Source organism: Myotis lucifugus, unplaced genomic scaffold (assembly GCF_000147115.1).
Source record: "Myotis lucifugus unplaced genomic scaffold, Myoluc2.0 scaffold_791, whole genome shotgun sequence".
Lineage (NCBI taxonomy): Eukaryota > Metazoa > Chordata > Mammalia > Chiroptera > Vespertilionidae > Myotis > Myotis lucifugus.
This window is the reverse complement of record NW_005871839.1, coordinates 131,033-157,506: the sequence shown is the minus strand read 5'-3', so window position 1 is coordinate 157,506 and position 26,474 is coordinate 131,033. Positions and strand designations below refer to the sequence as shown.

General features: G+C 45.9%; 1 protein-coding gene across 3 annotated transcripts; it reads right to left on the bottom strand.

Annotated features, from left to right (window-relative positions):
- Positions 1-3,226: 3,226 nt before the first annotated feature.
- Positions 3,227-26,432, bottom strand: SH3YL1 (SH3 and SYLF domain containing 1). Of its 3 annotated transcripts, none has more exons than XM_023747079.1 (10): positions 25,955-26,432; positions 17,608-17,722; positions 17,111-17,224; positions 15,040-15,104; positions 12,916-13,028; positions 11,948-12,076; positions 9,711-9,879; positions 9,019-9,097; positions 7,960-8,016; positions 3,227-3,969 (listed from the first exon to the last, which is right to left on the bottom strand). In XM_023747079.1, the coding sequence occupies exons 2-10, from the start codon at positions 17,633-17,635 to the stop codon at positions 3,779-3,781; spliced, it is 945 nt and encodes a 314-aa protein (XP_023602847.1). In that variant the 5' UTR covers positions 17,636-17,722; positions 25,955-26,432; the 3' UTR covers positions 3,227-3,778. The 3 variants fall into 3 exon arrangements, with proteins under 3 accessions (XP_023602847.1, XP_023602848.1, XP_006106331.1); XM_023747080.1 differs by having other exon boundaries at positions 26,168-26,432; XM_006106269.3 differs by having other exon boundaries at positions 17,612-17,722; positions 25,955-26,431.
- Positions 26,433-26,474: the final 42 nt, after the last annotated feature.

Here is a 26,474-nt window from a genome sequence, read left to right as displayed (position 1 = left end):
TTTGGGGCAGGTACCTGTTTTCTTTGGGGGAAGAGATGGGGCAGGGGTCTTATCACGCAGATTGCCGCTTCCTTCTGGGGGAGACGTGGAAAGTGAAGGCCATGGTCCCAAACCTGACCTGATACCTGACCCACTGCAGTTGTTGCTGAGGGAATACCTGGCTGGCTTTTGTGTGTGGTCAGTAGTGAGGTGGTGGTCGAAGCTCCACGCACGTGTATGCTCTGGTCCATAAAGGTGCGCAGAGGGGCAGCGCAGTGGCGAGGGGCGGTGAGACCGGCTGTGGGAATATTTATGGACCTGCATGTGCCTGTCTACACCTCACAAACTGGGAGCTGCAAGGCCTCTGTGCAGGTGACGAGAGGCAGTCCGGGCTCTTAGGAGGCTCTGCTCAGCCCTTGTCGGAGATGATGACCTGCTTGGCCCAGTTCCAGCCTCTGAAACCGACAGCAAGAGTTGGCTCTGTCCTCCCGTCTCCTGCCTCTCCGAGCCAATCAAAACACCCACAGAGCCCCAGTTACGAATTAACTTCTATTTATTTTGTTATACATTAAACACAGGTTGTGAGCTAGAAAGAAAAGATGTATTTTAAGGCTCGGTAATTCTTTTAATCAACCACCTAGAGCAGTGGTTCTCAACCTTCCTAATGCCTCGACCCTTTAATACAGTTCCTCATGTTGTGGTGACCCCCAACCATAAAATTATTTTTGTTGCTACTTCATAACTGTAATTTTGCTACTGTTATGAATCGTAATGTCAATATCTGATATGCAGGATTTTCATTGTTACAAATTGAACATAATTAAAGCATAGTGATTAATCACAAAAACAATATGTAATTATATATGTGTTTTCCAATGGTCTTAGGCGACCCCTGTGAAAGGGTCGTTCGACCCCCAAAGGGGTAGTGACCCACAGGTTGAGAACTGCTGTTCTAGAGGCTCATGGTGTTACTGGTTGTGGGAAACACCTGCGTAGGCCACTGAAGGACCAGACCATGTAAAACTGGAAGGTTAAACAATTCTGAAGTGACTCTTTCTTGCTTCCCCGAAGCCAGAATCCTAAGGAGGCAGAGTTTTCTGAGGGACTGACGTCTCGGGGACTGTGATTCTGAGGGGCTGGTCTTCACCTCTGGGCCCTGAGCTTCGGGTGGAGGGAGAAGCCCTGAGAGAAGCTTCTGGGGCCGAAGGAAGGGTCACCTCCCGGCGTCGCAGACATGATTAAGGGTTTCAGTTCCTGCGGACATTTGCTGGTCCAGTCGGAAGGAGGAAGTGCTGATGGCCAATGCACTCCAGTGCAGACCTTCTCAAAGCAAGGAGAGCCGGATACAGACGGGGTGAGACGCAAAGTCAGACTTGAGCAAACAGAAGACATACCTTAGCTTTGCTTCGGACACCTGAGCAGCATGAGGATGCACATTGTCTTTTGTTAATATATGGATTTAACACGATCTCACTAAAAATAGTCTCCCCCCCAGCCCCTTGGTGATAGTCAGGCTGATGCTAAAGTTCACACGTCAAGTAAGCAGGGAGCAGTTAGGGAAGCCTGCAGGGAAAGGAGCTAGAAGGAGTCAGTCCTGCCTCATGGAAAACACCATCACATCCTGTAACGCCCTCAGCGTGGTCAGGAAAATGAGCAGACGGACAGGTCTTTCCTGTGTCTCCAATACTTTCAACTTTCTTGCGTCAGACTGGATGTGTGTTCTGACCCACCTTCAATCCAATGGCTCTCTTCTTGTTTAAATTACTGTTAGATTCGTGTATTGTTTTCTCAGTTTATTTTATTTTTCAATTCCAAATTTTCCATTTTGTGCTCTCCTATAGTGTCAACTTTCTGCTGAAATTCTCTACCTCATCTTTTAATTTCTTGAATGTATACATCATATAGTTTATGATAATTCTATTGTGAATGAATGAATTCACTGTATCATTTTTTAAAGTTTAAAAGTTTAAATCTTGTAAGCTTTATAAGCATTCAAAACAGTAACGCATACTGCTTCAAAAATATACAAATATACACTAAAAACATAGAATTAGATAGAACTAATAAATAGCAAATTCAGGATGATATTACCTTTGGGTTAAAAGGAGAGAAAAATTGAGGAGCGCTTGAAAAGGAGGACATACTAGGTTCTCTTTGTTTGCTGGGATGAAAATGTGGGTCTTCTCCTTTTTCCTTGCCCTAAGAATTGCATTATAGTTACCATGTGTGTACGTAATGAAAGTCATGAAGAACACACAGCAGGTAAGTGGAGTGGGAGGTACTACTCTTAAGAGGATCGTCTTGGCTACTGTGTTGAAGAAAGGAATCCAAACTGGAGGTGTGACAGTCGTCTAGGGCTGGGCTGATGGGGCCCTGATTTGGGGCAGTAGTGACAGAGGCAGTGGTGCCTGGTAAGTATTTGAAGCTGATAGAAATCACTGGTGAGTGTGACGTGGGTGTGAAATGGGTCCTACGTGACGATGTGGCCTAAGGAACTGGGTGAACAGAACTCACTTTTGCTGAAGAGGACGAGGGAGGCATTGGAGGAGGGAAACGCCCGAGCTGAGTGTTGGACAAGTTGGGCTGGAGATGCTATCAGGTGCCCAAGCAGCTGTCAAGGGCGGAGCTGGAGCTGAGAGTCTGGAGTCCTAGGGAGAGTTAGAGGGACTGAGATGGTGCAAAGGGGGCTCATTCCCCAGGAGGGGGCGTAGGAAGCAGCTGATGGCCGATGCTCTGTCATCATTGGTGTCTCTCTCTCTCCCTCTCCCTTCCTCTCTCTGAAATCAATGAAAACATATTAAAAAATGTAAATGGACTACATTTACCAATCAGAAGACATAAGATGACTGAATGGAATTTTATAAAGAACCAACTGCATCTGAAGTATATATTTTAAACAAAGGTAAATGTGTGAGATGATGGATGTGTTGACTCAGTGGGAGTCCTTTCACAATGTAGGTGTGTGTCAAGTTATCATGTCGTCCCCTTTACATAGTTTACAATTTTATCTGTCAGTTAAATGCTAATAAAGCTGAAAGAAAAGCCAGGCAGCCCAATTGTGGAGGTGGGTGCTAAACTGCAGACCAACCACAGGACCGATGCTTACTTTACAAACAGAAAATAAGAAAAAAAAATCAAGACATTAGTTTAGCATTTGAAAATCATTTACTTAGGGACAACTAAACCATGTCAACATAAGTTGCTTTTAGTACTGCTGGAAATGAACAAACATAACCTTATAAAGATAAAAATTAATAGATATATTTTTAATGCATAGTGGCTGAACTTTGTAATAGTGTTTCTACTATAAATTTCTATATACAATTTTTACAGCTATCAAGATAAATTTTAAGGATTCACATTCTAGTTAATACCTACAACTCTAAGTATTACTACCAATTGCCTGTGTAAGGTGATTTCTTTTTTCTAGTTTGCAAAAATATGTGTATTCATGCCTGAAAAGAAACAGTTAGCATATACATTGCCAAATCAAACATTTAGTGATGTTCGAAAATAAAGACAAAAGGACTGCGACCATATAAATTGAGGATCTTAACTATTAAATAGTATATGTGATAAAATTAGTACAAAGCATTTAAAGATATATGTTAATCATTTATTTATAGGTGGAAGAATACATTATTTTACATAAAGGATAAATGTTTATCCTTTCCAATTTGGGTTTCTTTTGTTTCTTATTCTTGCCAAATTTTTAAACTTATGCTCAACATTGCTTAACTGTATCCAGTGAGGAAACAATTATTTTTTGTAATTCTCCAAGAAGAAAATAGTATAAAGCTTAATTCATGGTAACATAGTTGGCTGGAAAAATGCCAGTCTGACCTCGAAGCCTTCCTTCCCACCAATCAAAATTCGAATCCGTTTTTGACGTCACTGTGATTCTGTCTCCAGCTTTAAAACTCAAATCCCCTGGCTGTTGTCCTTCAAAAGAATAAAGTGCTGTCACTTCTGTGGGTCGACTGGAATTGCCTAAAACAAGAAAAATATTTAAATGACTCACATTTTTATAGGAAAAACTGGGAGTATATGTAGGTGAGATAGAAATGAATGACTTAGGGTATTCTGAGGCCTTGAAGGCCTGTGGAACCCACAGAGATGGTCTGGGTGATTGAATCATTATTATACTTACTAGAGGCCCAGTGCACGGACCCCTCGGGGGATGTCGGACTGCCGGTTTTGGCCCGATCCTCGCAGACCAGGCTGAGGGACCCCATCGGTGCACAAATCCGTGCACCAGGTCTCTAGTATGCATATAAGATCTTTGGTTAATCTCTTCCTGCCCTCCCTCCTTCCCTCTGAGATTCATCAGTCTGTTCCATGTTTCCATGCCTGTGCTTTGAGCGTCTGCTCCCAGTGGTCAGTGCACACCATAGCTACTAGTTGAACAGTCTAACAGTCGCTTAGGCTTTTATATATATAGATAGACTAGAGGCCTAGTGCATGGGATTTGTGTACTGGTGGGGGGTGTGGCCTGCAGGGATCGGCCTGCTGTGGGAGCACTACTCATCCCAGTCAGCTGAGCGGTGCTCCCACACTGACCACCAGGGGGCAGCTCCTGCATTGAGCATATGCCCTCTGGTGGTCAGTGAGCATCATAACGACTGGTCAACCAGTCATTCTGGTCGTTCCACCGTTCAGTTGCTGGGTTTATATTACATAGGATGATTTTCCTTTTTGCAAAGAGCAAATGTTTGGTAATAACACTAAGTCCTCACAAGTCAAACTGCACATTATTCTATACTTAGCAAAACATTTAGCAAATATTTGTGGTTATAATTGTTTGAAATTTGAATAGCCTATATGATAATATTGTTTATGTTTTTCTTATTTTAATAGGGTAGCTGTGATGGCTCCATGAGTTACAGCTGTTAGAGAAAAGCCGGTACTTGGGCTAAAAGTTGTATCACGAAAGATTCCATTATCCCAGGCTGTGGAGACCCTGGATGCAAGGGTTCTGGCTCAGGGGTGTATATGTGGCAGTTTTATCAGCAACTTTTCCCTGTGGGCTTCATGGATGTTTTCATTTCTGCACCTCATTGGTCCTTTCTCTGAAAACAGAGGTGATATTTAAATGGTCACATCGAGAAGCATATCTGCGTATGTTTAACAAAAACTTCAACACATGTGTAGAATTTAATGTATTATATCAGGAAAAATACTTTGAGAATTGAGTGGCTAACATGAGCAAAGGCTGCCTGGCCAGCATGGCTCAGTAGTTGAGCAAAGACCTGTGAACCAGGAGACCAGGGTTCGATTCCCGGTCAGGGCACATGCCTGCATTGCGGGCTCGATCTCCAGTGGGGGGAATGCAGGAGGCAGCCAATCAATGATTCTCTCATCATTGATGTTTCCATCTCTCTTTCGCTCTCCCTTCCTCTCTGAAATCAATAAAAATATATTTTAAAAAATTGAGCAAAAAGCATTAAATATTAGAAACTGTATAGCATCATTTAAATATAAGCAGATGCCTTCTGTGTGCTCAGCAACTTGGAATTCAGTATTTCTGTTTCATATAACTGCAGGAATTAAGCAATTAGATGCTTGCTGATTGCATCTAAGTGCAGATATACTGAAAACATAAGTGAATTCTAAAATCAGTTACTTATTAGATCCTATGATATAATAAAAAATAAACTGAACTTGGCCTATCAGAAAGAAATAAAAATAGCACTTTAATTAAACTACTGTAGCTGAAGCACTGAATCTGTAGCCACACAATATGGTACTACAGGTCTTTCTATAAGGCACCTGCATGCTGTCCTTTGAGTCCCTTAAAGAAATCACCTTCATAGTCACTGATATATTAGAGATATTACTCATATTGTTTTGCTATCATAAAACAGTTCTGCATATTTTATACTTGATGGCATATTTACTTCTTATCTATCCATTTGAAGGAATAGGTTAAAAGAACGTCACAAAAAAGAATAAATTTTTGATATATCTGGACATAATCCACACCAGCTAAATGACTGCTAACCTGTATCAATAAGTCATCTGTACATGGCACGAAAGGAGCCGTGATAACTGCACTGAGTGGGACACAGAGCAAGCCCTCATTGTCATTAGGTCAGAAGGATGTAAGTTAATGTTAAATAAAAATCAATCTAAAAATTACTGTCTTATCAATAATGATATTTACACCTCCATCTATAAAACTAGATCTCAATTAACCTCAAACAAGGAAAACCCTCCAATAACTCCTCCTTCTGGTTCCAAGACACCTGGGATAACAGAAGGAGGCAGGGAAGCGAGTGCCTGTGACCGTCAGGCCATCTTAGCTGCCCCACACGCACACATTGTGGTCACAGAGGTCAAAGTGCACAGGAGAGATACATACAAAGCTAACAGGCAGCAGTCACTGTTCCTGAGTCGGGCACAGGACAGGCACGGACATGCACCCACCCCCCCTGCACTTCCAATGGGACAGCTACATGTTGAGTGACCTGCCCAAGGCAGTGAGTTTGAATCCCGAAGTCTGTTCCTGGCACTCTGAATGACATTATACCCAAGTCCTCAGCAATCACACAAGCACCAAATTGTGTTCAACAGACTGAATGCACATGCATCCAAGCATTTTACGTTTGTTAGGCAAATTTCCAAGAATTGGTGCATTGTTCTGCATCACTGCATTACTGAGACCACACAAATAACTGAACTAGTTTTTACTGGTCCTGGGAGCATAGTTTATGATGAACAATTCAAAGAGAAAGATATGAACTAGAGAGGAGGAAAGAGAGAGGATGGCAGACCTGGCCCCATTCCTGCCCGCCCTCAGGTTTTGTCTAATTCCCTCTGAGTCCCAGTTTCCAGGTGAAACCAGGATGAAGCAGTGATGGGAAGGTGGGTAAGGGCAGGGCAGGTGGTTTGCGCTGCCGCAGAGAGCAAGGCAGTCCTGCTGGGCTGAGGAGGCTGATGTTCGCCCTCCTCTTTCCCCATGTGTCTGAGCAGAGATGGCGGGGTGGTGGGGGCGGGGGGAGGGTCACAGACAGGCAGACACAGGCCTGCCACACGCCACCCAACCCCAGTCAGGTACTGGGAAAACAGGAGGCCACGCCCGAGTGAGGCTGTGCCCAGGCCACTGATGCCAAAGCCTACTGTGAGCTTTTTCTGCAATAAGCAGGAAATGCCCTAAAGTTCCTCTTCACTGTAAACAGTAGGGAAATTTCCATTAGGAAAAGTTTAATGCCCACAAAATAATTCCTTTAAACAATAAGTGAGTCCAGCCGGTCTGTCCTTCCAGGAAGGGAGATCATGGGACCCTGAGTTGCGAGCCCTAGGCATTCACAGGCGCCTTGAGGGACGCGGGCCTGGTGGGTCACATTCCTGTGCTTAACAGAGATCTGCAGGATCTGAAGCAATGGGCCATTTTCATCCTAAGATTCAAGTTGAATTCAAATAGGGATCATTTTTCTCTCCCAAATCAGGGCTACACTGAACAGGAAACAGGTTATATCAGAGTTAGTGATTGGCAGCTGCCCTGATGCTCCCAATTAGCAAGGCCGGTCCCCTCCCTGTCTCAGTGCGTAATGTAACCCAGATGCGGCCACACATCTGCCCAGACAAGAGGCAGAACCTCAGCCCTTGGACAGCCCAGCTTTTGGACAGTAAATGTCTGTGCACATTTGCTGCAGTGACGTGTCTGCTGGTGACCCGGCCCCTGCGTCCAGACAAGGCTGTGGCCCTGCGTCAGCAGCATCTAGTCCGAGCCCAGGTGCTGCTCAGCAGGTAACGCTTTGGCTTCCATGTCACCCTCATTACCTCCAAGTCGAGCAAGTAAGAGAACAAGAGCGTCACATTTTTTTAAAAATGAAGTACTTCTCACAACCATGTGGATTCCAGTACATCGAATAAGGGTGTCAAATACTGTCCCTGAGGTGTTTTACAACTGCCAGAGAAATTAGACAGCTTGTGGCTATCGATGGAGATAAATCACTTTATGTGGATATTTTTATTTACCGACTCTCTCAGGATAGCTGGGAAGCTCAGGGTAGAGTTTATATTCGTTTCTGTCACCTGCAAAAAAAAAAAAAAAAAGATGGGGGGAAACATTTAGAAAACTAGTTTATAGTTTATAAAGTGTCCAAGAATGCCAAACTTTGCCCTTGCTAAGCAAATATTGTAAATCAAAATAATTGATATAAACGCCATTATTTTATCATGCTTTAAATCAAGGAATGCCTGAGGAAATCCAGAACATACACCAGGCTTAAGGGAGATGGCATGATATCTTAAGGCACATCTGATACCTTAGCACATAAGCCACAATGCAGGCCTCATAGTGACACACCCATGGCAAACAGACTAGTAGACATGTCTTTTTACAGACGTGATCCTAAAACACCTGAATCTAAAAGCTCGTAACTCCCAAGCCAGAGATTTTTGAACATCCTTGCTTGCATAACCCCGGAAATAATTTTTAAACAGCACGCACTCCCCAGACATCATCAACTTCCTTCCAGGGGCCTCGGTCACACTTCCATGCAGGACCCAAGTGAGCCTCATCTTTGTTCTCCAAAGCCCGGCACAGCCTCCCCGACAATCGACATTACACGGAGCACCACCTGCTTGAATGCATGCCGTTTACTGGTGACCTCTCCATGTGCAAAGCAGAATTCTAAGAGTGACCGTCGTCAGAGAGAGTGATGGAAAGGCCAGGACATGGCGCTGCGTAATCCAGTCTATTCTAAAACCACCTTACGAAACCCTGAGATCCCAAGATGAGGATAAAATTAATATTCAGAAATAGGAATCTGTGAATATATAAGAAAAACAGGCTTATTTTGTTCCCATTTTAAACCCGCTTCTTCTGAACGAGAATAGAGATCCTAACAAATCATAGCCACGAGAATGTGACTTGGGCATTTAGAAGAGGCTTGGGCATTCACTTTTCTTTCTTTAATACCCACTAGTTCTTTTATTCAACTGTAAAATTCAACAATGTGGCTCCATTTCTTAACAATAATATTTAATAACTGCTTAATTCTCATTGTATTTGAATTGCAAAAAAATACTTACTCTGAGAGCCGGAGCTCAGCGGGCCCTGTGGAGATGATGGCTGTGGTCTTGACAGTGGTTTTGGAGGTAATTCTTGAGCCTTGGGAGGAATAAAAAAATGCATGTAATAAAAAATCCCATTTTCCCTAGGAGCACACAAGGCCTTTCTCCTAATGAGTACGTGTGGCAAAGCCTACCCCGTGCGCTGACAAATGAAGTCCCTCATGCTCACAGGTGCTGCTCTGGGGCACTTAGCTGAGCTGGACCACAACATACCCGGGGGTGCCCTGTAACAGGAAGCGTACCTGGCCCAGGTCCCTCTGACAACCTGCAGGCACAGTAAGTGGTGGCTGGGAGAGGCAGTGACAGTTCTAACTCTGTGAGTCAGTTTCCATTCTTTAAGGCGGATTAAGCGACTGAAAGCGGTTGTGGACTTCGGTAACCAAGGCCCACAAGCCCTCTCCCTCCCACACCTCCGTGTGGGTAACTGAAATGACAAAGTCCCGCCTTTGGAGAAACGCCACGTGGGAAAGGACTGCGTTTCCCTTTGAAACCTGTGCAGGTGGCATGTGAAGGCTGTAGGACATCTTCACAAGCACTTTAGGTAAATGAGGTCACGAGGGAGTTCAAGGTTATTAGGAAGCTGGTTCAAGGACAGAGTACTCTGTGTAGGGAGGTGTCCTGTGGCCACAGAGAAAGTAAACCAACAGCACCGGAGCCTTCCTCCGCTCCCGGGCGGCTCTCCTTGCGTTGATCCGCTGTCCTTCGCTCTCATACTTCTCAGTGAACGAATCAAGGATTTCGTAAAGTTCCTCCGCTTGAGCAGGCCGCGGCATGTCTCCAAATAAAATGTCATACGCTCTAACGTCTTGACAATAAAACCTAAAAAGAAATGTCAAATCAAGAACATTTCTTTTATAGACACGGATCCTTTCTAGAGGAAGTCCTGTTTGTGTGTGTACTCATACACTACTTTTCAAACTAAGTACAAGCCATACCCACGTTAACCCGGAATGCACCCCCATGCTCACCTCTGGGGGCACCACCTTCAATACTCTGATATGCACAAAATACAAAATGCACACCACTTATACACACAGATACTTGTCTATACAAACATACGTGACCATATGTGGTACAGTATATCAACACTTTTGCAAATACACCTACAAGCAGATACATTTTTACAGGTTTTTATTTTTTACGTTTCTCAATCACCCCAGCCTAAGGCTTTATTTCAACCTATATGCCTTTGCAATTTCTTTAAATGGATATTTGCTTCAAAATCATACAAGGATCTGCCTTACATGTTTGAAAGGCCTGCAGTTGATTATATGTGTTTTAGTTTTACCAGAATTTAGATGAACTTGAGTGGGAAAGTCTTCCAAAGGTCTAAAGCCAGAAGTCCCTAAAAGCTTTCTTAACCTGTATTTCTCAGATTTATAAAATCGAGGTAAAAACACCTCAACTTCCTGATGGAGAGCTCCATAACCCTACACGTCCCCCCATCCTCCCTGCTGTCTGGCCTGGGTGCTTACATGGAATGCGATCGAGTGCTGCTGAATAGTGAGTGGACTGGCACTGACTTTGCATGGGTTTCTCTCTCTTTGGGAGCGGGGGGCGGCGGGGGGGGGGCAGTCTGTCTGCTGTGAACCACCTGGTCAGCTCCATTGGCTCCCACAGGGACGAATCCCCACCAGGTTCTGGAAGCAGTGCTTCTGTAGGTCTTGGCGCTTTACCTTTTCCTGGGCAAGCAAACATATTTTAGAGGAGGTTTCAAAGAGCTGCTTTGGGAAAAATTAGCCAGATGCCTGTTTAGAGTGAAAGTTCCTCTTGGTCTGTAAGTACATCCAAATCCATTTTTTAAAAAGTGTAAAGTGGTCTGTCTTTTATGGAAGAATGAGTGTGATAACAGGAAACTTTCACAAGGAGACACATTCTGACTGACCTACAGGTCATAACTAGCCCGGGGCCTCTAAAAATGCTCGAAAAATATACCTAATAGGGCACATCCATCTCATAGAATACTATGGAACCATTAACTTACATTTATGATTCTTATAATGCTAAGTGAGAAATAGGATTTACAATAGAATCTTGCCCTGGCTGGTTTGGCTCAGTGGATAGAGCATCGCCTGAGGACTGAAGGGTCCCAGGTTCGATTTCAGACAAGGGCACATGTCAGGGTTGCAGGCTCAATCCCCAGTAGCAGGCCTGCAGGAGGCAGCCAATCAATGACTCTCTCTCATCATTGATGTTTCAATCTCTCACTCCATTCCCCTTTCTCTCTGAAATCAATAAAAATATATTTTAAAAAAGAGCTTATGCTACTATCACAGGTGGCAAAACAAAAGAAAAGTATGCTTAGAAAAATATTAGGAGGCAACAAAACAAACGGTGAATAATCTTTAAAGGGGTAAAATGTTTTCCTCCCTTTTAATTTTTTGTGTTTTCTAAGCTTTCTATCCTATATAATAAAAGTATGCAAATTGACCAAACAGCAGAATGATCGGTCGCTATGATGTGCATTGACCACCAGGGGGCAGATGCTTAACACAGGAGCTGCCCCCTGATGGTCAGTGCGCTCCCACAGCAGGAACGCTGCTCAGCCAGAAGCAGGACTCATGGCTGGCGCGAGTAGCGGCAGTGGCAGGAGCCTCTCCTGCCTCTACTGCAGGCGGCTGTAAGGAGCGAGGGGTCCTGGACTGCGAGAGAGCACAGGCCGGGCTGAGGCCCGCCCCCCAAGTGCACGAATATCATGCACTGGGCCTCTAGTAGGTACATATTATCTCACATTGAATTTTTAAATGAAGAAACACCCACTCGGAGTCATATGTTGTTGATTTAAAAAAGGAACAGACAAAGGAACTAGCGCTGTATACATTTACCAAACATTCTTTTCTCACGACACCTTCTTTACATCAATGACAATTACTCGCCTTACACTTACTTCCGATTGGTCTCCTTCCTTTCAATCAAGCAGCTGCCTTCCAAGCTGATGCCAGCAAAGAGCCCCCGGGACCTGCAGTAGGTGAAGACGGCGGCCGAGCTCCGCAGGGCGACGTTTCCCTCCAAATTCCTGCGAAACAGAGGGTTAGCTCACACCTGAGAGAGGCTCTGCACCCACAGACGGTGCGAGGGCAGCGCTGACCTCTGACCCCAAGGCTGGCCTGTCTTCCTTCAGGCCTTTACACGCTCGCTTCCTGTGGCCGGCCTGCGTGGGCTTGAGGGGTGCAGGGAAGGGGGGTCGAGGGGAAGGACAGGGCCCCGGACTCAGCCCCGGGGTTCAGTGCCGAGGACACAAGGACAGCTTTCATCTTCCTGCCTTCCTTTCCCCAAACAGGGAATACTCTCCAGGTGCCAAGACTGGGTTCTTTTACACCGAGGGTTTTCATGGAACTTAGACATCTTTTCCGACGATTTTACCGTGTGACTTCTTTAAACAGTCTGGGTATAAAAAGTTCCTCAACTGCTCAGTGAGCACAACAGTACTTCACTAACAGAGAAGGAAAATCCACTGTGTTTCAAACAACACTCAAGTGAGACACTTCCTTTTCGATTTTTCATAATTCAGTTTGGAAAGAGCCTTTTCGTTTCTGATCCCCACCGCCCTTCACCAGTTAAGGTTAACTTGCTTTGGCTCCAAAGTTTAATGTGAAATTTGTGTTCCATTCCAGAAAATACAATGGCTGGAATTTCAGAAATGTTTCGTTTCTTGTGTGTGCAAATTTTCTCATTTTATCACACTGGCTATGTTCTGTAAATTTCTTATTTGTAAGCAACCTCAAACCTTCTGTGAGATACAGAGATCGTAACTTTGCTTCATGTGAATTCAAGTTTCCTCTTAACACACGTTAATATATAGTTTTTAACACTTTTCTATCCCACAGCTGTTCCAATGTATTTTACAGAACTCACCTTCCCAAAGGCCCGACTGCCACAGTCAAATTCCCTCCGAGGGTTAGGTTGCCACCTTTTGCAAAAGCTTCTACCGCTCGGCCATAATTCAAAATTATAACCAAATCCGACACCTAAAATGTAGAAACCCATTTATGTAAAAATAATTATGTTTAACTATTATTTAAAATATAGGCTGATTAAAACTCAAATATAATATATACACTGTAGTAAGCATTTCAGTGTAGACAGGGAAAGAAGAGGACAGTCATATTTTTCATCTTGAGCTGAGGATGCAAGCAGCTGACATTTCCACCGATGACGGCGAACTCCTGACACACTGTGAGGGTTCGTGCATCATCTCTTACTCCCCCCAGCAACCTGGTAATGCAGGTGGTGACAGGGGTGTCGTGAGGTTAAGTGAACTGTCACAGCGATGACAGAACAGATCAAACAGGGGTTGGAGGGGAACATCACAGGTACTCCGGCAACTAACCCCTCAGGGAAGCCAAGCTGAGAGCACAGACAGGAGTGGGGTGGAGGCCACCGCCCAGAGGCCCTGGTTCCCAGGACAGGTCCACATCGACATCCCTGCCAAGGCCTGGCGCCCAGTCCCCGTGAAATGCACAGCAGACACTTCATTTTATGCCACAGAGGTTCAAACCATCAGGAAGAAACACAGTGACGTTTCCCAGTGCCTGTCGCTATGACCTCACTCTCTAAGTCTAAGCGAACCTAGAACGAGGACGCTCAAGGCCTGTCGGCGTGGGGAACGCATTTGTTTTCCAGACTCGCCGCTGCGCTGGTGGCACCCAAGGCGAGCACGGAAAAAATGACAGGCCCGTCCCTCGGGCGACAGACACCGCGTCTCCTCCCAACGCCTCCTCTCACAGCTTACGCATTCCAGTAGTTTCACCTACAGATTCATTTACTGTAAACCCCAGGGAAGGCTGCCTTCGCCTCTGTTACAGTGAGGCCGTGAGCTGACCGAGAGCACGCGCTGGAAGGCGCTCGGCGGGAACTGGACGGTGCTGCCCGCTCAGTCCTCGCTCCTGCGGCTCCACCACTGGACCCAACTGCTTTGGGAAGACAACCAAGCACATCGTCTTGCAACATGTTTACCTCACATCTTTCTGTTGCATTTACTGGGTGAGAGGACTTCATGTTACTGCACTTGTTTTTCAAGTCTCTTAACGTGCACTAGGGCCCACATCCAGCTTCCAAGGAATCATCATGGAGACACTCATGAGTAGTCTTTGCTACATTGGATTTATTGAAGTCATTATTACTTAGTCTATCATCCTTTTTTTAAAAAACTATTGATTGAATTTAGAGGGAAAGAGAAAGAGAAAGACACACACAGAGAGAGAAACATTGATTTGTTGTTTCACCCATCTATACATTCATTTGTTGATTCTTTTTTTAAAATATTGATTCTTTTTTAAAATATATTTGTATTGATTTCAGAGAGGAAGGGAGGAGGAGAGAGAGATAGACACATCAATGATGAGAGAGAATCATGGATCGGCTGCCTCCTGCATGCCCCACCCGGGGGATCAAGCAGCAACCCAGGCATGTGCCCTTGACCGGAATCAAATCTGGGACCCTTCAGTCCACAGGCCGCCACTCTATCTACTGAGCCAAACCAGCTAGGGCCATTGGTTGATTCTTATATGTGCTGTGACCAAGCATAGAACCCACAACCTTGGCGTATTGGGGCGACGCTCTAACCAACCGAGCTACCCGGCCAGGGCCTCTCATTGTCTTTCAAGTAAATGCTATTTGAGAGAAACCCCAAAGCAGGCCCCAGTGGTGCGTGGAGGCCAAGGCTGTGGAAAGAGTGGCCGTAACCCGGCGTGAGGAGTCACTGACACATCGCCCGTGTGGCCAGCCTGAGACATAGCTGTTCTACAGACCCCAAAGGTGGAAATACGGCAAATGAAAAAAATTTATGTCAATGAGAGAAAAGGAAGAAGATAGTCACATGAGATAGGTTTAGGGAGAGGTTCATCAAGAGGATAAAAGGGAACCGTTTCCATAGGTTTTTGGTAAAATAAACACGGATGGGAATCTCTCACTTCCAGGTGTTAGGTTTCAGTTGCTTTTGGAGGATTCATGATCGTATGCGTACCATTGGCCCCTTACCTCGATTCCGATTTCAAATCCTCCACCGAGCCCCGCGATCCCGATGGCGGAAGGTGCGGACCACTCTAATAAAAACAAGCACACGTCACTCCAAAGTCAGACCCATCACGCAAATATCAGGGGAAATGCTAACATGAGGATGAATACCGTTTCTTTTTAAAATAAGAAGAATCTGACATTTTCCTCTATGTTTTTAAATGTTCTTTATATATAATGTTTAAGTTAAAAATATTAGATACTCATTATGAGTCTCAGACTCACAAATACATGTTGTCTAATCTTTCTCAATAAACATGCCTAATACCAAACTATTGAATTCTCACCAACTAAACTTACTTAGCATTTGACAACTTCAACAATCAACATGTTTTACAAAATAATTGAGCAGTAATTCTAGCCATTAGTGAGAATTTTATCGTAGATCTGAGAGTAAAAGGATTGAGAGTTTACTAGGATTATAACCACCCTGAGGGTAACACAATACTACAAGTTTATATTTTACATTTCCAAGGGCAAAAACTGTTTGACACCCTTTGTGCCTAGTAAAAGCACAAGGAATAGGCTATACATTCCAGATGATTAAAATTCTAGTAAAATATATTTCCTTACATTTGGACACTAAGCACAGTAATTGCATTTGCATGAGTATTTTATGCTTATTTTGTCTGATATAGAAACAGGTTAAACAAGTCTAGAAAAAACATTAATTTGGTTGGGGGAGGGTGGAATGGTCCAGATAAAGTTATTTCTTGAAATGCTTATCAGCTTCTAAATCAGACTTTCCTTCCTGCATGCGTTCCAGATGATAACTATCGAGTCTACCCAGAACTAATCTGTCTGGACTTAGACAGAAATTTTGATGACAGAAATTAGTGTCTTAAATGCCAACATTATTTTCCATTCCCTATGTTAGGAACTGCCTCTGTCCCCATCCAGCAGGGATCCGGGAATTCTCTGTGCCTCATTTGGGCAGCTTTTAAATTATCCTGAGCAGCCACCACTGGGCAAGATGGGAGAGAAATATAAGGGCTCAGAGTGAAACTCCAGAGGCCAATAGCACCCCCACCTTCTGCATAGTCATCTGTCAGTGACCAAAGGGACCTACAATGCTGAGGCCTTCTTAGAGATTTGGGGCTCACCCGGCGTGGACTCTCTCTGAATGTACCCCCACTTTGATTGTGCTACTTACTGGGAAATCTGGCCATAAAAATTGGGGTGATGCTTGAGAGGAGAGAATTCTGTCGCTTTTGTCTCACAGCTGTGCTTCCAGCTCTGAGAGCTGAGCCATAGCTTGGAGGACTCTCACTCTGGGGGGATACCTCCACAGGGGGGTCCAGCGACTGAGGTTCAAAGGCTGTGTGCCCCACAGACACCTAGATGTACCTATTGTTGGTGAATGTCCCACAAACTATCTACACGAAAAAATAACTATTTACACCAAAATGTGCTCACTTATAGGGCTGAACAGCAATGTTCAGTTGGTCTAAGAAGCATTTAGTTGGTCCTGGCAGGCCTGCACACACTCTAAGTCTTACTCTCCATGCTGGTTCTTGGGGTTCAAGGCAAACACACTTCGATTTCACCTCTGAGAAATCAAGTATTAGGTTTCATTGCAGAAAGTGAAACCAAATTATATTGATCTTGATAGCATTCTGCTCTGGGGATATTCGTTCAAATGACTTCCCACAGGAGCTACAGATGGCTCTCATTTTCTTATAAAATTCCACAAAACAAAAGAAAACCATTGTGGCATGAAGTTGAGGAATAAGAACTCATACGTAACAGCAGATGCGAATTTTGTCCTGTTTAATATTTGCTCCATGAAAGAACTACAAATGTATACAAGACAAAGCCAGGTCAACCTGGATCTCATCCAATGTTTTAGGAAGAGAACAGTGACAGCTCATGGCCCTGAGCTGTTTGATACCCAGGACACACCCCAGGGAGCCCTCAGGATGACAGGTTTGGGGCGTGGGAAGCCTGCCATACTCCCTGTGAAATGTGTTCACATGGAAACAGAACAGTGAATATGCAGGATTCTCTCCTCCCCACGTGAAGAAACGTCACTTACTTCCGTCTGGAAGTCGAGCCAACACGATCCCGCTGCCTCCTCGTGCCGTTACCAGAAACCCAGCTTTTATCACAGACAGAACCGCAAGGCCCTTGGCCTTGGCAATCACGTGGGCTGCAAAGGTCAGAGACAACAGGTGAGCAGGTGCAAGCAGATTTCACGCACAGAGGTGTGCTGGGCCGATTCCTGGGTTCTCACAAGGAGCCTTAAGGGCACATTGGAGCTACAGATAAAATGTGGTTACAGGACAGTTGAGAGGTGGGGGGTCCCCAACTCCCAGCTCAGCCTCTATGTTGTTTCTGCAAACGCAACATCGTAAGGGCTCAAAAACCCCGAGACGGCCATAATAGGTGAGATACAGCTGGGAGGATCAGCCAAGAGAAAAAGGTGGGTGAGGACTTGCTCTCTCAGGGGGTTGGCAGCCTGAAGTCAAGGCATGCAACATGCAAGTTAGAAAGCAAAGCAAATTTAGAAATTCACAGCACGGTTTTATTTACCTACCAGGAATGATCTTATCAGGTCCATTTCTGGAAGTTATTTCTGTGAATTCTCTTAGAATTTTAGCAGCCTTTTTTGCTTCCGATTTCAAATTAGAAGGTATAGGGTTATTCACTAGAACATTTTAAAAAAAGATAGAAGTTACAAATTTATTGTCACTTCATTTTTTTCTCATACACAATTAAGCATTAACAAATCATACCCTACCAGACAAAGAAAATGAACTGGAAATCCTCAATTACTAATTGTTTCATCTCTATTTTCCTAGTAAAGTAAATTCACTAGGAGATTGGGAACCCTAAACATCTCAGGTATTATAAAATCATAGGATTCTAAAGGATCTTAACAAAATCTGGTTCAATCTCCCAATTATGTATGTTCTCCCTGTAATTCTTAACTCAACCCAATACTAATAGAAACATTAAAATCGTGGAGGCCCGGTGCACGAATTCACGCAGGCCGGAGGAGGGGCTGTGGACGGTTGCCAGCCCCAAACCCTGGTCGAACTCCTGGTCGAGGGGACAATTTGCATATTAGCCTTTTATTATATAGGAATTTTAAAAAGATGTACTTTATAACTGTCTATGTTAGCTAATGTAAAACTTAACATAGTTGGCTATTTTTGTCAAAAATGTTTGAGCGGTCTGTACAGATTTTCCTTATTGGTAGTAAAATTCCAGGAGACTTGGGAATTGAGTGATTAAGTAACAAAGGCTAGCATTTGTACAGCACTTTGCACTCCAGTGTTGCTTGTGTGGGGGCTAAAGAATAGTAATACTTTTCCTCCCACCTTCTGGGCTAATAACCAAATTAACAGAGACAGATTAACAGCAGACCATCAAAGTTCAATACATGCACATGGGGAATTCACATTGGCATAATAATTCCATGGAAATTCCAAAGACTGGGAGGCAACATTGGGTGTAGAAGACATTTTAAAACAAGATCATTCCCTATTTCCAGACAGGGGACCAGAAGAGCCAAAGAAATCAAGAAGTTTAATGTGAAATCTGCTGTTCAGACCATCAAATCAATGTTTCATTTTATTTTATTTTAATTTTTTTTAAGAATTTTTGTGAGTTTATTTCCAATGTTTCATTTTAAAGACTGTGTTTCTGGTTCTGGAAGTTCCACAGGTTGTTTTCCGTGCTCATTGTGCTTATGTTGTTCTTTAGATCCTCCAGCGTATTGTAAAAGGCGCTTTTACGCTCTCGTCTGCTCACTGCATCATCTCTGTTCTGCCTGGGCCTGTTTCTGATGGATTTTTCTCCTAGTTATGGATTATGTTTTCCTGTGTCTACCCATCTCTAGTGAAAGTGGTGGTTGCTAGAAGTTGTGAGCAGGCAGTGAGTCAAGGCTTTCTTTTGTTACTGGTGGAAATAGGGTTCTTCCACAGAATTGCAAGGAAAGCATTTCGGGGACCCATGGACTTGAAGCATAGTGGCAAGGTTTAATGGAGCGAAAACAAGGGACTGTCCCCAAGTCCTAGTGTCTCATCCATGACCAGGGGGCTCAGCTCCGTCCAGTGTGGAAGAAGTCCAGCCTCTGGGGCGCAAGCCTGCAACCACGGCTATCAGGCCCAGGAGGGCCGGGACCCAGAGATGCAGAACTTCCCTGGGTGTCATACACCCATGGGCAGGTCCTCTGCTGAGGCTGCGCTTGGGCCCACACTGCTGCTACAGAGAGGAAGCACATGAATCGCTGAGGGCTGTGATGGGCCCTCCCCCTACCCAATCCCTTCCTTTTCCCAGGCTAGACTCCTCCCCTTTTTGGTCGCCATCTAGGCTCTTACTGCACATGCCTCAGCAGAGGAATTTCTCTTTTACTGGTCCCCCCCTTCTGGAATCTGGGGGAACAGCCAGCTGTCCCCTGGGGGGACTGGAAACCAGTCCTTCCTCCCCCCTGGGGATTGGCCTCTGTTTGGCAGATAATGTGCTGTCCCCTGGGATGTCAGAGGATCTTCTAGGTCGTAGTAGACCTGGCTTAATGCTTAATTAGATGTCTGGCTCCATCTGCTCCCTTTCTTTTTTATTTTTATTTATTGATTTGAGAGAGAGACCAATTTTGTTGTTCCACTTATTTATGCATTCATTGGTTGATTCTTGTAGTATGTGCCTTGACCAGGAATTGAACCCGCAACCTTGGCGTCTCAGAACGATGCTCTCACCAACTGAGCTACCTGGCCAGGGCCTCCATTTGCTCCCTTTCTTTGTCAGTAACTAACTAGCTGCCTAGGCGAACACTTTGGTATGTGGCTCCGGTGTGTACATAGTCTTGAGCTCACCGTTGGCCCTACAGTTAGGGTGGTATTCTCTCCTCCACGTCCTCAGGGCTCACTGAGCTCTTTCACCCTTGGCTGGTTGGAACTGCTGTTCCCACGCTGTGTCCGCCCAGGGCTGCTCCCCTCACAGCTCCTGGCAGTTATCCTGCCTGCCTTCCAAGTCCCCCAATAATGCCTCTCATTCAGCCGAGGACTCCAGGATCCCTCTGAGATTCCCTGAGCTCTCTACGCCCTCTGCTCTCCAAGTGCCATGGGCCTGAGCCTCTCTAAGCTCACGAGCTCTTCATCCAACAAGAACACACGCTCTGGGCCTCCTTCCTCTCTGGGACTCACTCGCCACTCGCCTGTTGTCCAACATGTGAAAACAGACATTCCTTATATTTTGCCCAGTTTCTAGTTGTTTACAGCAAATGGCAAACCCAGTACCCTTTTCTTCATCATAAAATTCTCAGTGTATTTTTAATCTGTTCTTCCCCAAGTTATGTTGAATATTTTTCCAATTCTGTAAAATCTTTTTAATATTTCTTGTCTATTTATGGGGCATTTCTCTGTTTCTTATTAATTTATATATTAAAATAATTAACCTTTATTCTATAATATAGCCTCAATGTTGCCGCTTGGCCCACAAAGCCCAATACATGTCCCCTCTTGCCCTTTAGGGAAAAAACTGCCAACCTCTGACCTCTTGAAATAGTCTTCAAGACCCCTTTTACATGCTGCTCCTACATGAAACCATGCAGCACAGCCCCTCACATAACTGAAATCTTGGCAGGGCCGACCTCCACTGCTGGGCATTTGTGGGGGATGACAGGGTCCTAAATGACGGCCCCGCCTCCTACTGACTCAGGGGCCCCTGGGCACAGTTTCTCCCCTTTTGCCCTCACAGAACAACCAGTGACCTGAGGAGCAGGGACAAACCTGCCCATGTCTGGTCTGAGTGGTGAGGGACACAGCAGCCACATTTTTAAAAAGATGCCACCAAGTTGCTAACACGGACTGGAGCTGCCTCCAGGAAGGGCGACAAAGTCGTGGCTGGCCCTCCTTCTCCGCCTCCTTCCAGGTCCTCTTGTCTTCCCAAGCCTCTTCCTTCTTTGCACTCAAACCTCAGGTTCTGTGACGTGAAGCACCATCTATGGCAGATCATTCTCCAAGTTTCATCTACTCTTTAATCTTCCCCTACATTCCAGACTCACAATATCAATTATCTGCTCGGCCCAAGTATCAGGCAAGCATCTCAAGTTAAACACATCCAAACATAACTTGTGACGTCCCGCCTCCTCCCCAACCTGTTCTCCCAGCTTCCTCTCCAGGTAGGTCTCATCCATCTGGGCGCTCACGCTCCACACCTAGGCCAGCTGTGACTCCCATTCCTCATGCTCATCAACACACCCACCCTCTCAGAACCTGAACCTTCCACACACGCTCAGAATCTGATGGCATCGCCCGCTCCCCAGCCACCAGCCTGGCCCAGAGAAAATCAGTTCTTGTGTTGTCTGTTCAACAGCCTCCTCATTGGTTTCCCAGTCTTGAATTTATGGTCATTTCTCCAAAGAAATTCTCCATCTAAGTAATATCTCAGATAATATTACTCCACTACTTACATCCCTCAAAGTTTTCTCATCATAGTTGGTCTATGCCATGGGTAATATGTCTGTTATCTATCTATCTATCTATCTATCTATCTATCTATCTATCTATCTATCATCTAGAACCCGTCTATCATATCTGTCAAATATGTATGCCTGTACTACTATCATATCTGTCCGTCTGTCTGTCTGCCTGTCTGTATCTGATCTTTCTGGAACATGCCCTTCACTGGGAATGTAAGTGCCATGGGGATAAGCACATTGACTATTTTATTTTATTAACTGTAGTATCTCCAGCACATGCCATAATGACATACAGTAATTGCCCAATACATATTTGTTAAATGAATAAAGTATTTGCAAGGTTTGGGGGAATTAAAGGCTAAACCCCTTTAATTCCCTGAGGAGTAGAAAAGGTTCATTTCACATGAAATTGGTGGATTTATAAAAGAATATACTAATAGCAAATATACTCTCAGACTCGGTAGCATTTCCCAGACCTTGCGAGAAAGCAGGGTCAGAGAGAAGCAAGGTACAACTTGATAGCCCTCTGCCCTACATTGTCCTTTCCAGGTCCTCCCAGAAAAGGGAGAACAAAACAGAACAAACATGGAAGGAGACCTGAGTGCAACGAGACCAGCAAGCAGGTGCTCCAAGGGGCCTCAGGCACCTCAGGCTGAGATGAGCGAGGCTCACGCCGCCACATCCCTCCAGCCAGGAAGGTCGGAACTGAGTTTGTAACTAGTGAACTTTCTTCCTTCTGCTGAACACCTGTGTCTTTCATTTTGGAATCAGCACCAGTTTGTCTCCATTGATGCTGCACCTCAAGTGAAACAGATGATCCCAACGTGCCTCCTGGGCCACTTCGATTTCCTAACCAGAGCTGGTCCACAATGGGCACCTGGCCAAGGGCTGGTGGGGGCGCTGCCAGGAGAACCTTTCTCCAGGTACTTGCTGCAAGATGTCACCCCCTGGGGGGTGTACGGAGAGAGCCTGAAGACAAAGCCATGAGGGGAGCCATGCAGAAGAGCTGGAGGGAGAGAACCGGGGCTCGGCTGGCCCAGGTTTCTGGCCTGTGCAACTAAAGCATAGTAACCAATGCATACATCTTACCCCCACCAAAACCTTTCCACTTTGATCTCCACACCCAAGCAGAATCAAGCCATCTAATAAGCAAATTCCACAGCTGAGAGCTGCTGCTGCAAACATCCTGCTGCAGGGGCAGGTCCCGCCTCTTCTCTTCTGTAAACACTTGGGGTTCAGATGCAGCCCAGGAGGCCTGCAGATGCACTGCTCCATCTGCGAGCCCGAGTTCTGTGTAGGCACAGTCCCCTGTCACTGCGAACTGGTCACAGTGAGGATACGGCTGTGTTCAGCTCAACTACAGAAGGGCCTGGCAGCTTTGTTTCAACAATACAGGTTCTGTTAAATTTCTGATAAAATCATACTGCCTGACCACAGTTTATATATAGTGACTTCCCGTCAGAACCAACAAATAATAGCATAGCTACACGTTGGCTGTAATTCCTGTTCCCAACATCAACCGGGGCTCACCGCAGCCCCGACTACACATGGAGTGTGCGGAGCCTGATCCGCATGTTGCTGAAGTTATGGAGACAGAGGCCATCACTCAAGAAGCCCCTTCCATGCTAAACCACGGTGGGCGTCTGAATGATCATGAAAGTCTCGAGTCTCTTGAATCCAAAGCAAAGCAAATTCTCTATAAACATTTGAGTTTCCTCCTAACAGGAGGATGGCTGCCAAACCTCAAGCTAAGAAACTTAGATGTAAAGTTTTCTTTAAAAAGAACTTAACATAATTGAAAAATTTCATACTCAGACATTGTTTTAATGAAGAAAAGAGTTTATAAAAGGCTGGGGAGAAAATTTTTACTTTGGAAATCGCAAAAGCTCCGAATGAGCTTAGGATGTGGAAACGATTCACATGCTGATCAGAGGGAATAAACTCTGGCTGGGTCTGGGGGGAAACAGGGATGTAGGGTCGTTCTTGAAGGGCATTGCCATGGGGGTGAGGAAACGGACTAGTCTCCAACCTGCCCTCCACCAAGGGTCTGGAATGGACGCAAGGGACTCCAGGGTTTCCCAAACTTTTCTTCCATCAACAAGACCAGTATTTTTCTCAATGGTATCTCTAGGAAAAGTTTAAAAGTTTAGAAACAGTTTTTCAATTTTCCATTCATTATTAAGCCTTATAATTTACATGAAATAGAGGTTATTAACTAAATTGATAAAATCTCAACCAAAATCAAAGAAACAAAATTTAGAAATATTTCGAACTGATTAAACCTTAGCCCAAATAAAAGAAACTTCACCTATCTATGCAAGCTTCTGAAAGTTGCCTTTCGCCTAGAACCTTTGCTGGAACATCAACCATGAACACCACTGCCTGGCAACATGGGCACTGTTTCTGAAACCACTTCTGATGTTTCTGTGGCCCTGGTTTAAGTACTTCCTTTGACTTAAGGAGACAAAGTTGTCAGTTCTAGAAATCAAAACCGGTCTCTCTGGCCATATCGTTAACCTTCCTAATCCAAACTTTAAACAACACTAACCATTTGAATCCAAACATTCGTGGGGCCTGGGCTGCGTTTCTAGTTCCCTGACCCCAGGTGCAGCCAGGGGACAGAGAGTCGGGAGTGAAACATGACTTCCAGCCCAGGAAACCTTGACCCTTTCCATGCCGAAGCTGAAGACACGTTCCACTCTGGCCAGATCATTTGGTGTAAAAAATGGACTCTTCCCAAAGAAAACAAACCTCAGTGTGCTTAGGTCTTAAACTGCATGGGGTTATTTCCTATAAGGATGCACTTGCAAACACACGGGTGTGGAGGGCTCTGTGACTCCCACTAGCCTGGCTTTCAGACACTCTTCCCCTCTGACCTGCATCACTTTCCTTCCTTTGGAAACACCATCCCTTTAATTCTAAACAGTGAGAAGTCTCCTGAGAACAAAGATTCTAAAATGAGATAAAAGTGTCAAATCATCAGTGGTTGAGCTTTTGACCTATGAACCAGGAGGTCACAGTTCCATTTCCGGTCAGGGCACATGCCTGGGTTGCAGGCTCCATCCCCAGTGGGGGGTGTCAGGAGGCAGCTGATCGATGATTCTCTCTCATCACTGATGTTTCTATCACTCTCTCCCTCTCCCCTCCTCTCTGAAATCAGTAAAAATATGTATATTTTTTAAAAGCGTCGAAGCACTCTTGATGAGCAAAGATTTTTTTCCCATTATTTTTTCCAATCTTACAAAAGATGAGGGGTAGTATTTACACACTATACAGAAATTTTGTGTAAACAGAACAGTAAGCCAAGCAACCAGGTCTCCTGAAACATGATAAACAGGGTGGAACTTGTTCTGATTGTTGTAACCTCCAACACAGTGATCTGTGACACCTCCCCGGGGCAGGCAGCACACGGGAGGCCGTTTCTCAGAGGTCCTGCCAGAGATTCCCCAACTAACATCCCAACATGTGGACCCCTCAGATGGTTAGAGCAGCAATGGTGACCCAGAAATATTGGTTGAAAGGGGGCGAAAATGACAGGTTTCCGTCCAGCAGGGTAAATCTCATTTCCCTTTCCTCAGGTACCAAAGCAGAGCAGTCTCACACCTGTTCGAATGAGGAAGCCCCGCCTGCCTCAGATCCACAGGGTCCCACGGGCAGTCTGTGGGCTCTTGGCTCTCAGAGACCTCAGACTGTGGGGTGATGGCAGGGAGGGCCAGGTGACAGCTGCAGGGCTGTCACTTCAGGGACCCCCACCAAGCACAGTCACCCCCTCTTTCTGCCTCCTGCCCCCACAACTCAAGCATAGCCAAACTCAACCATCACCAAAGTTCTAGAATATCACCTATTCAAACAAAATGGGAGGAAAATGATGCAAATCCATGGCCTTTTAAATATTAGATATTTACAAACAACAAATTGTAATCGATAAAATTAAAAACTTCGGAAGAATTTTTCTGTGAATTGTAACGAGTGGGAGTAGCCCTGAATCCAAACCGCTGTGGGGCAGATTCCTGATGTCACGCCTAACTCCTGACGGTGCGCAGGGGGCCTCAGCGTCACCCCTAACTCCTGACAGTGCGCAGGGGGCCTCAGCGTCACCCCTAACTCCTGACGGTGCGCAGGGGACCTCAGCGTCACCCCTAACTCCTGACGGTGCGCAGGGGACCTCAGCGTCACCCCTAACTCCTGACGGTGAGCAGGGGACCTCAGCGTCACCCCTAACTCCTGACGGTGCGCAGGGGGCCTCAGCGTCACCCCTAACTCCTGACGGTGCGCAGGGGACCTCAGCGTCACCCCTAACTCCTGACGGTGCGCAGGGGGCCTCAGCGGCAATAGGTGCGCAACAGCGAGAACCCCTGACACCGTCTCTCATCCACCAGCTCCCGCCCCAGCAAAGGGGAGGAGTCGTCCCGACCCCGGGTCTGGCTTGGCGGCGGCGGCCGACTCCGTACTCACTTGTGACCGAGCCTGGTCCGCTCCGGGGCCCCTCGAGCGCGGACGCCGCGCCAGGAAGAGGAAGGCGCGCTCCTCCGGCCCCGCCTCCCGGCGCAGGGCGGGCCCGCGGTGCACACCTGGGCCAGGTAGCGCGGGGCTGGGACAGCTCTGCCCGGTGGCCGCCAGGGAAAGGCGGTGCCCGACTGTCCCGAGATGGCCGCTAGGGCACCCCACCTTTTTAGAACCGAGGTGACTTGGCTGACGGTCCCTGTCCCGGAGCGAACGGTTGTGCGCGGGGTTCCGACCGGGCACTGGGGGCGGAGTGGGGTCTCGGGTCCCGGAGAGGCCCCTGGTCGCGTGAGGACCCCGCTCACCCCAGATCGCGGGCCTCAGGTTCCGGCCGCGAGACCCAGGTGAGGGGGGACGTCCACCTGAGCCGCTCAGGTCCCCGCCCCTCCGGTAAGGCTCTGTAGCCCACCCCCGTCCCACCTGGTGCCCTCCCCACCCTTAGGTGGTCCCTCGGCAGAGCCCTGACCTAAGT

What these genes read in the sequence shown, in the direction of transcription:
- SH3YL1 (XM_006106269.3), bottom strand. An exon ending in GGCTCGACTTCCAGACGGAA is followed by an intron (nt 15,105 to 17,110) that starts GTAAGTGACGTT and finishes TGTTTTTATTAG; the next exon opens with AGTGGTCCGCACCTTCCGCC. An exon ending in GCAGTCGGGCCTTTGGGAAG is followed by an intron (nt 12,077 to 12,915) that starts GTGAGTTCTGTA and finishes TCTGTTTCGCAG; the next exon opens with GAATTTGGAGGGAAACGTCG.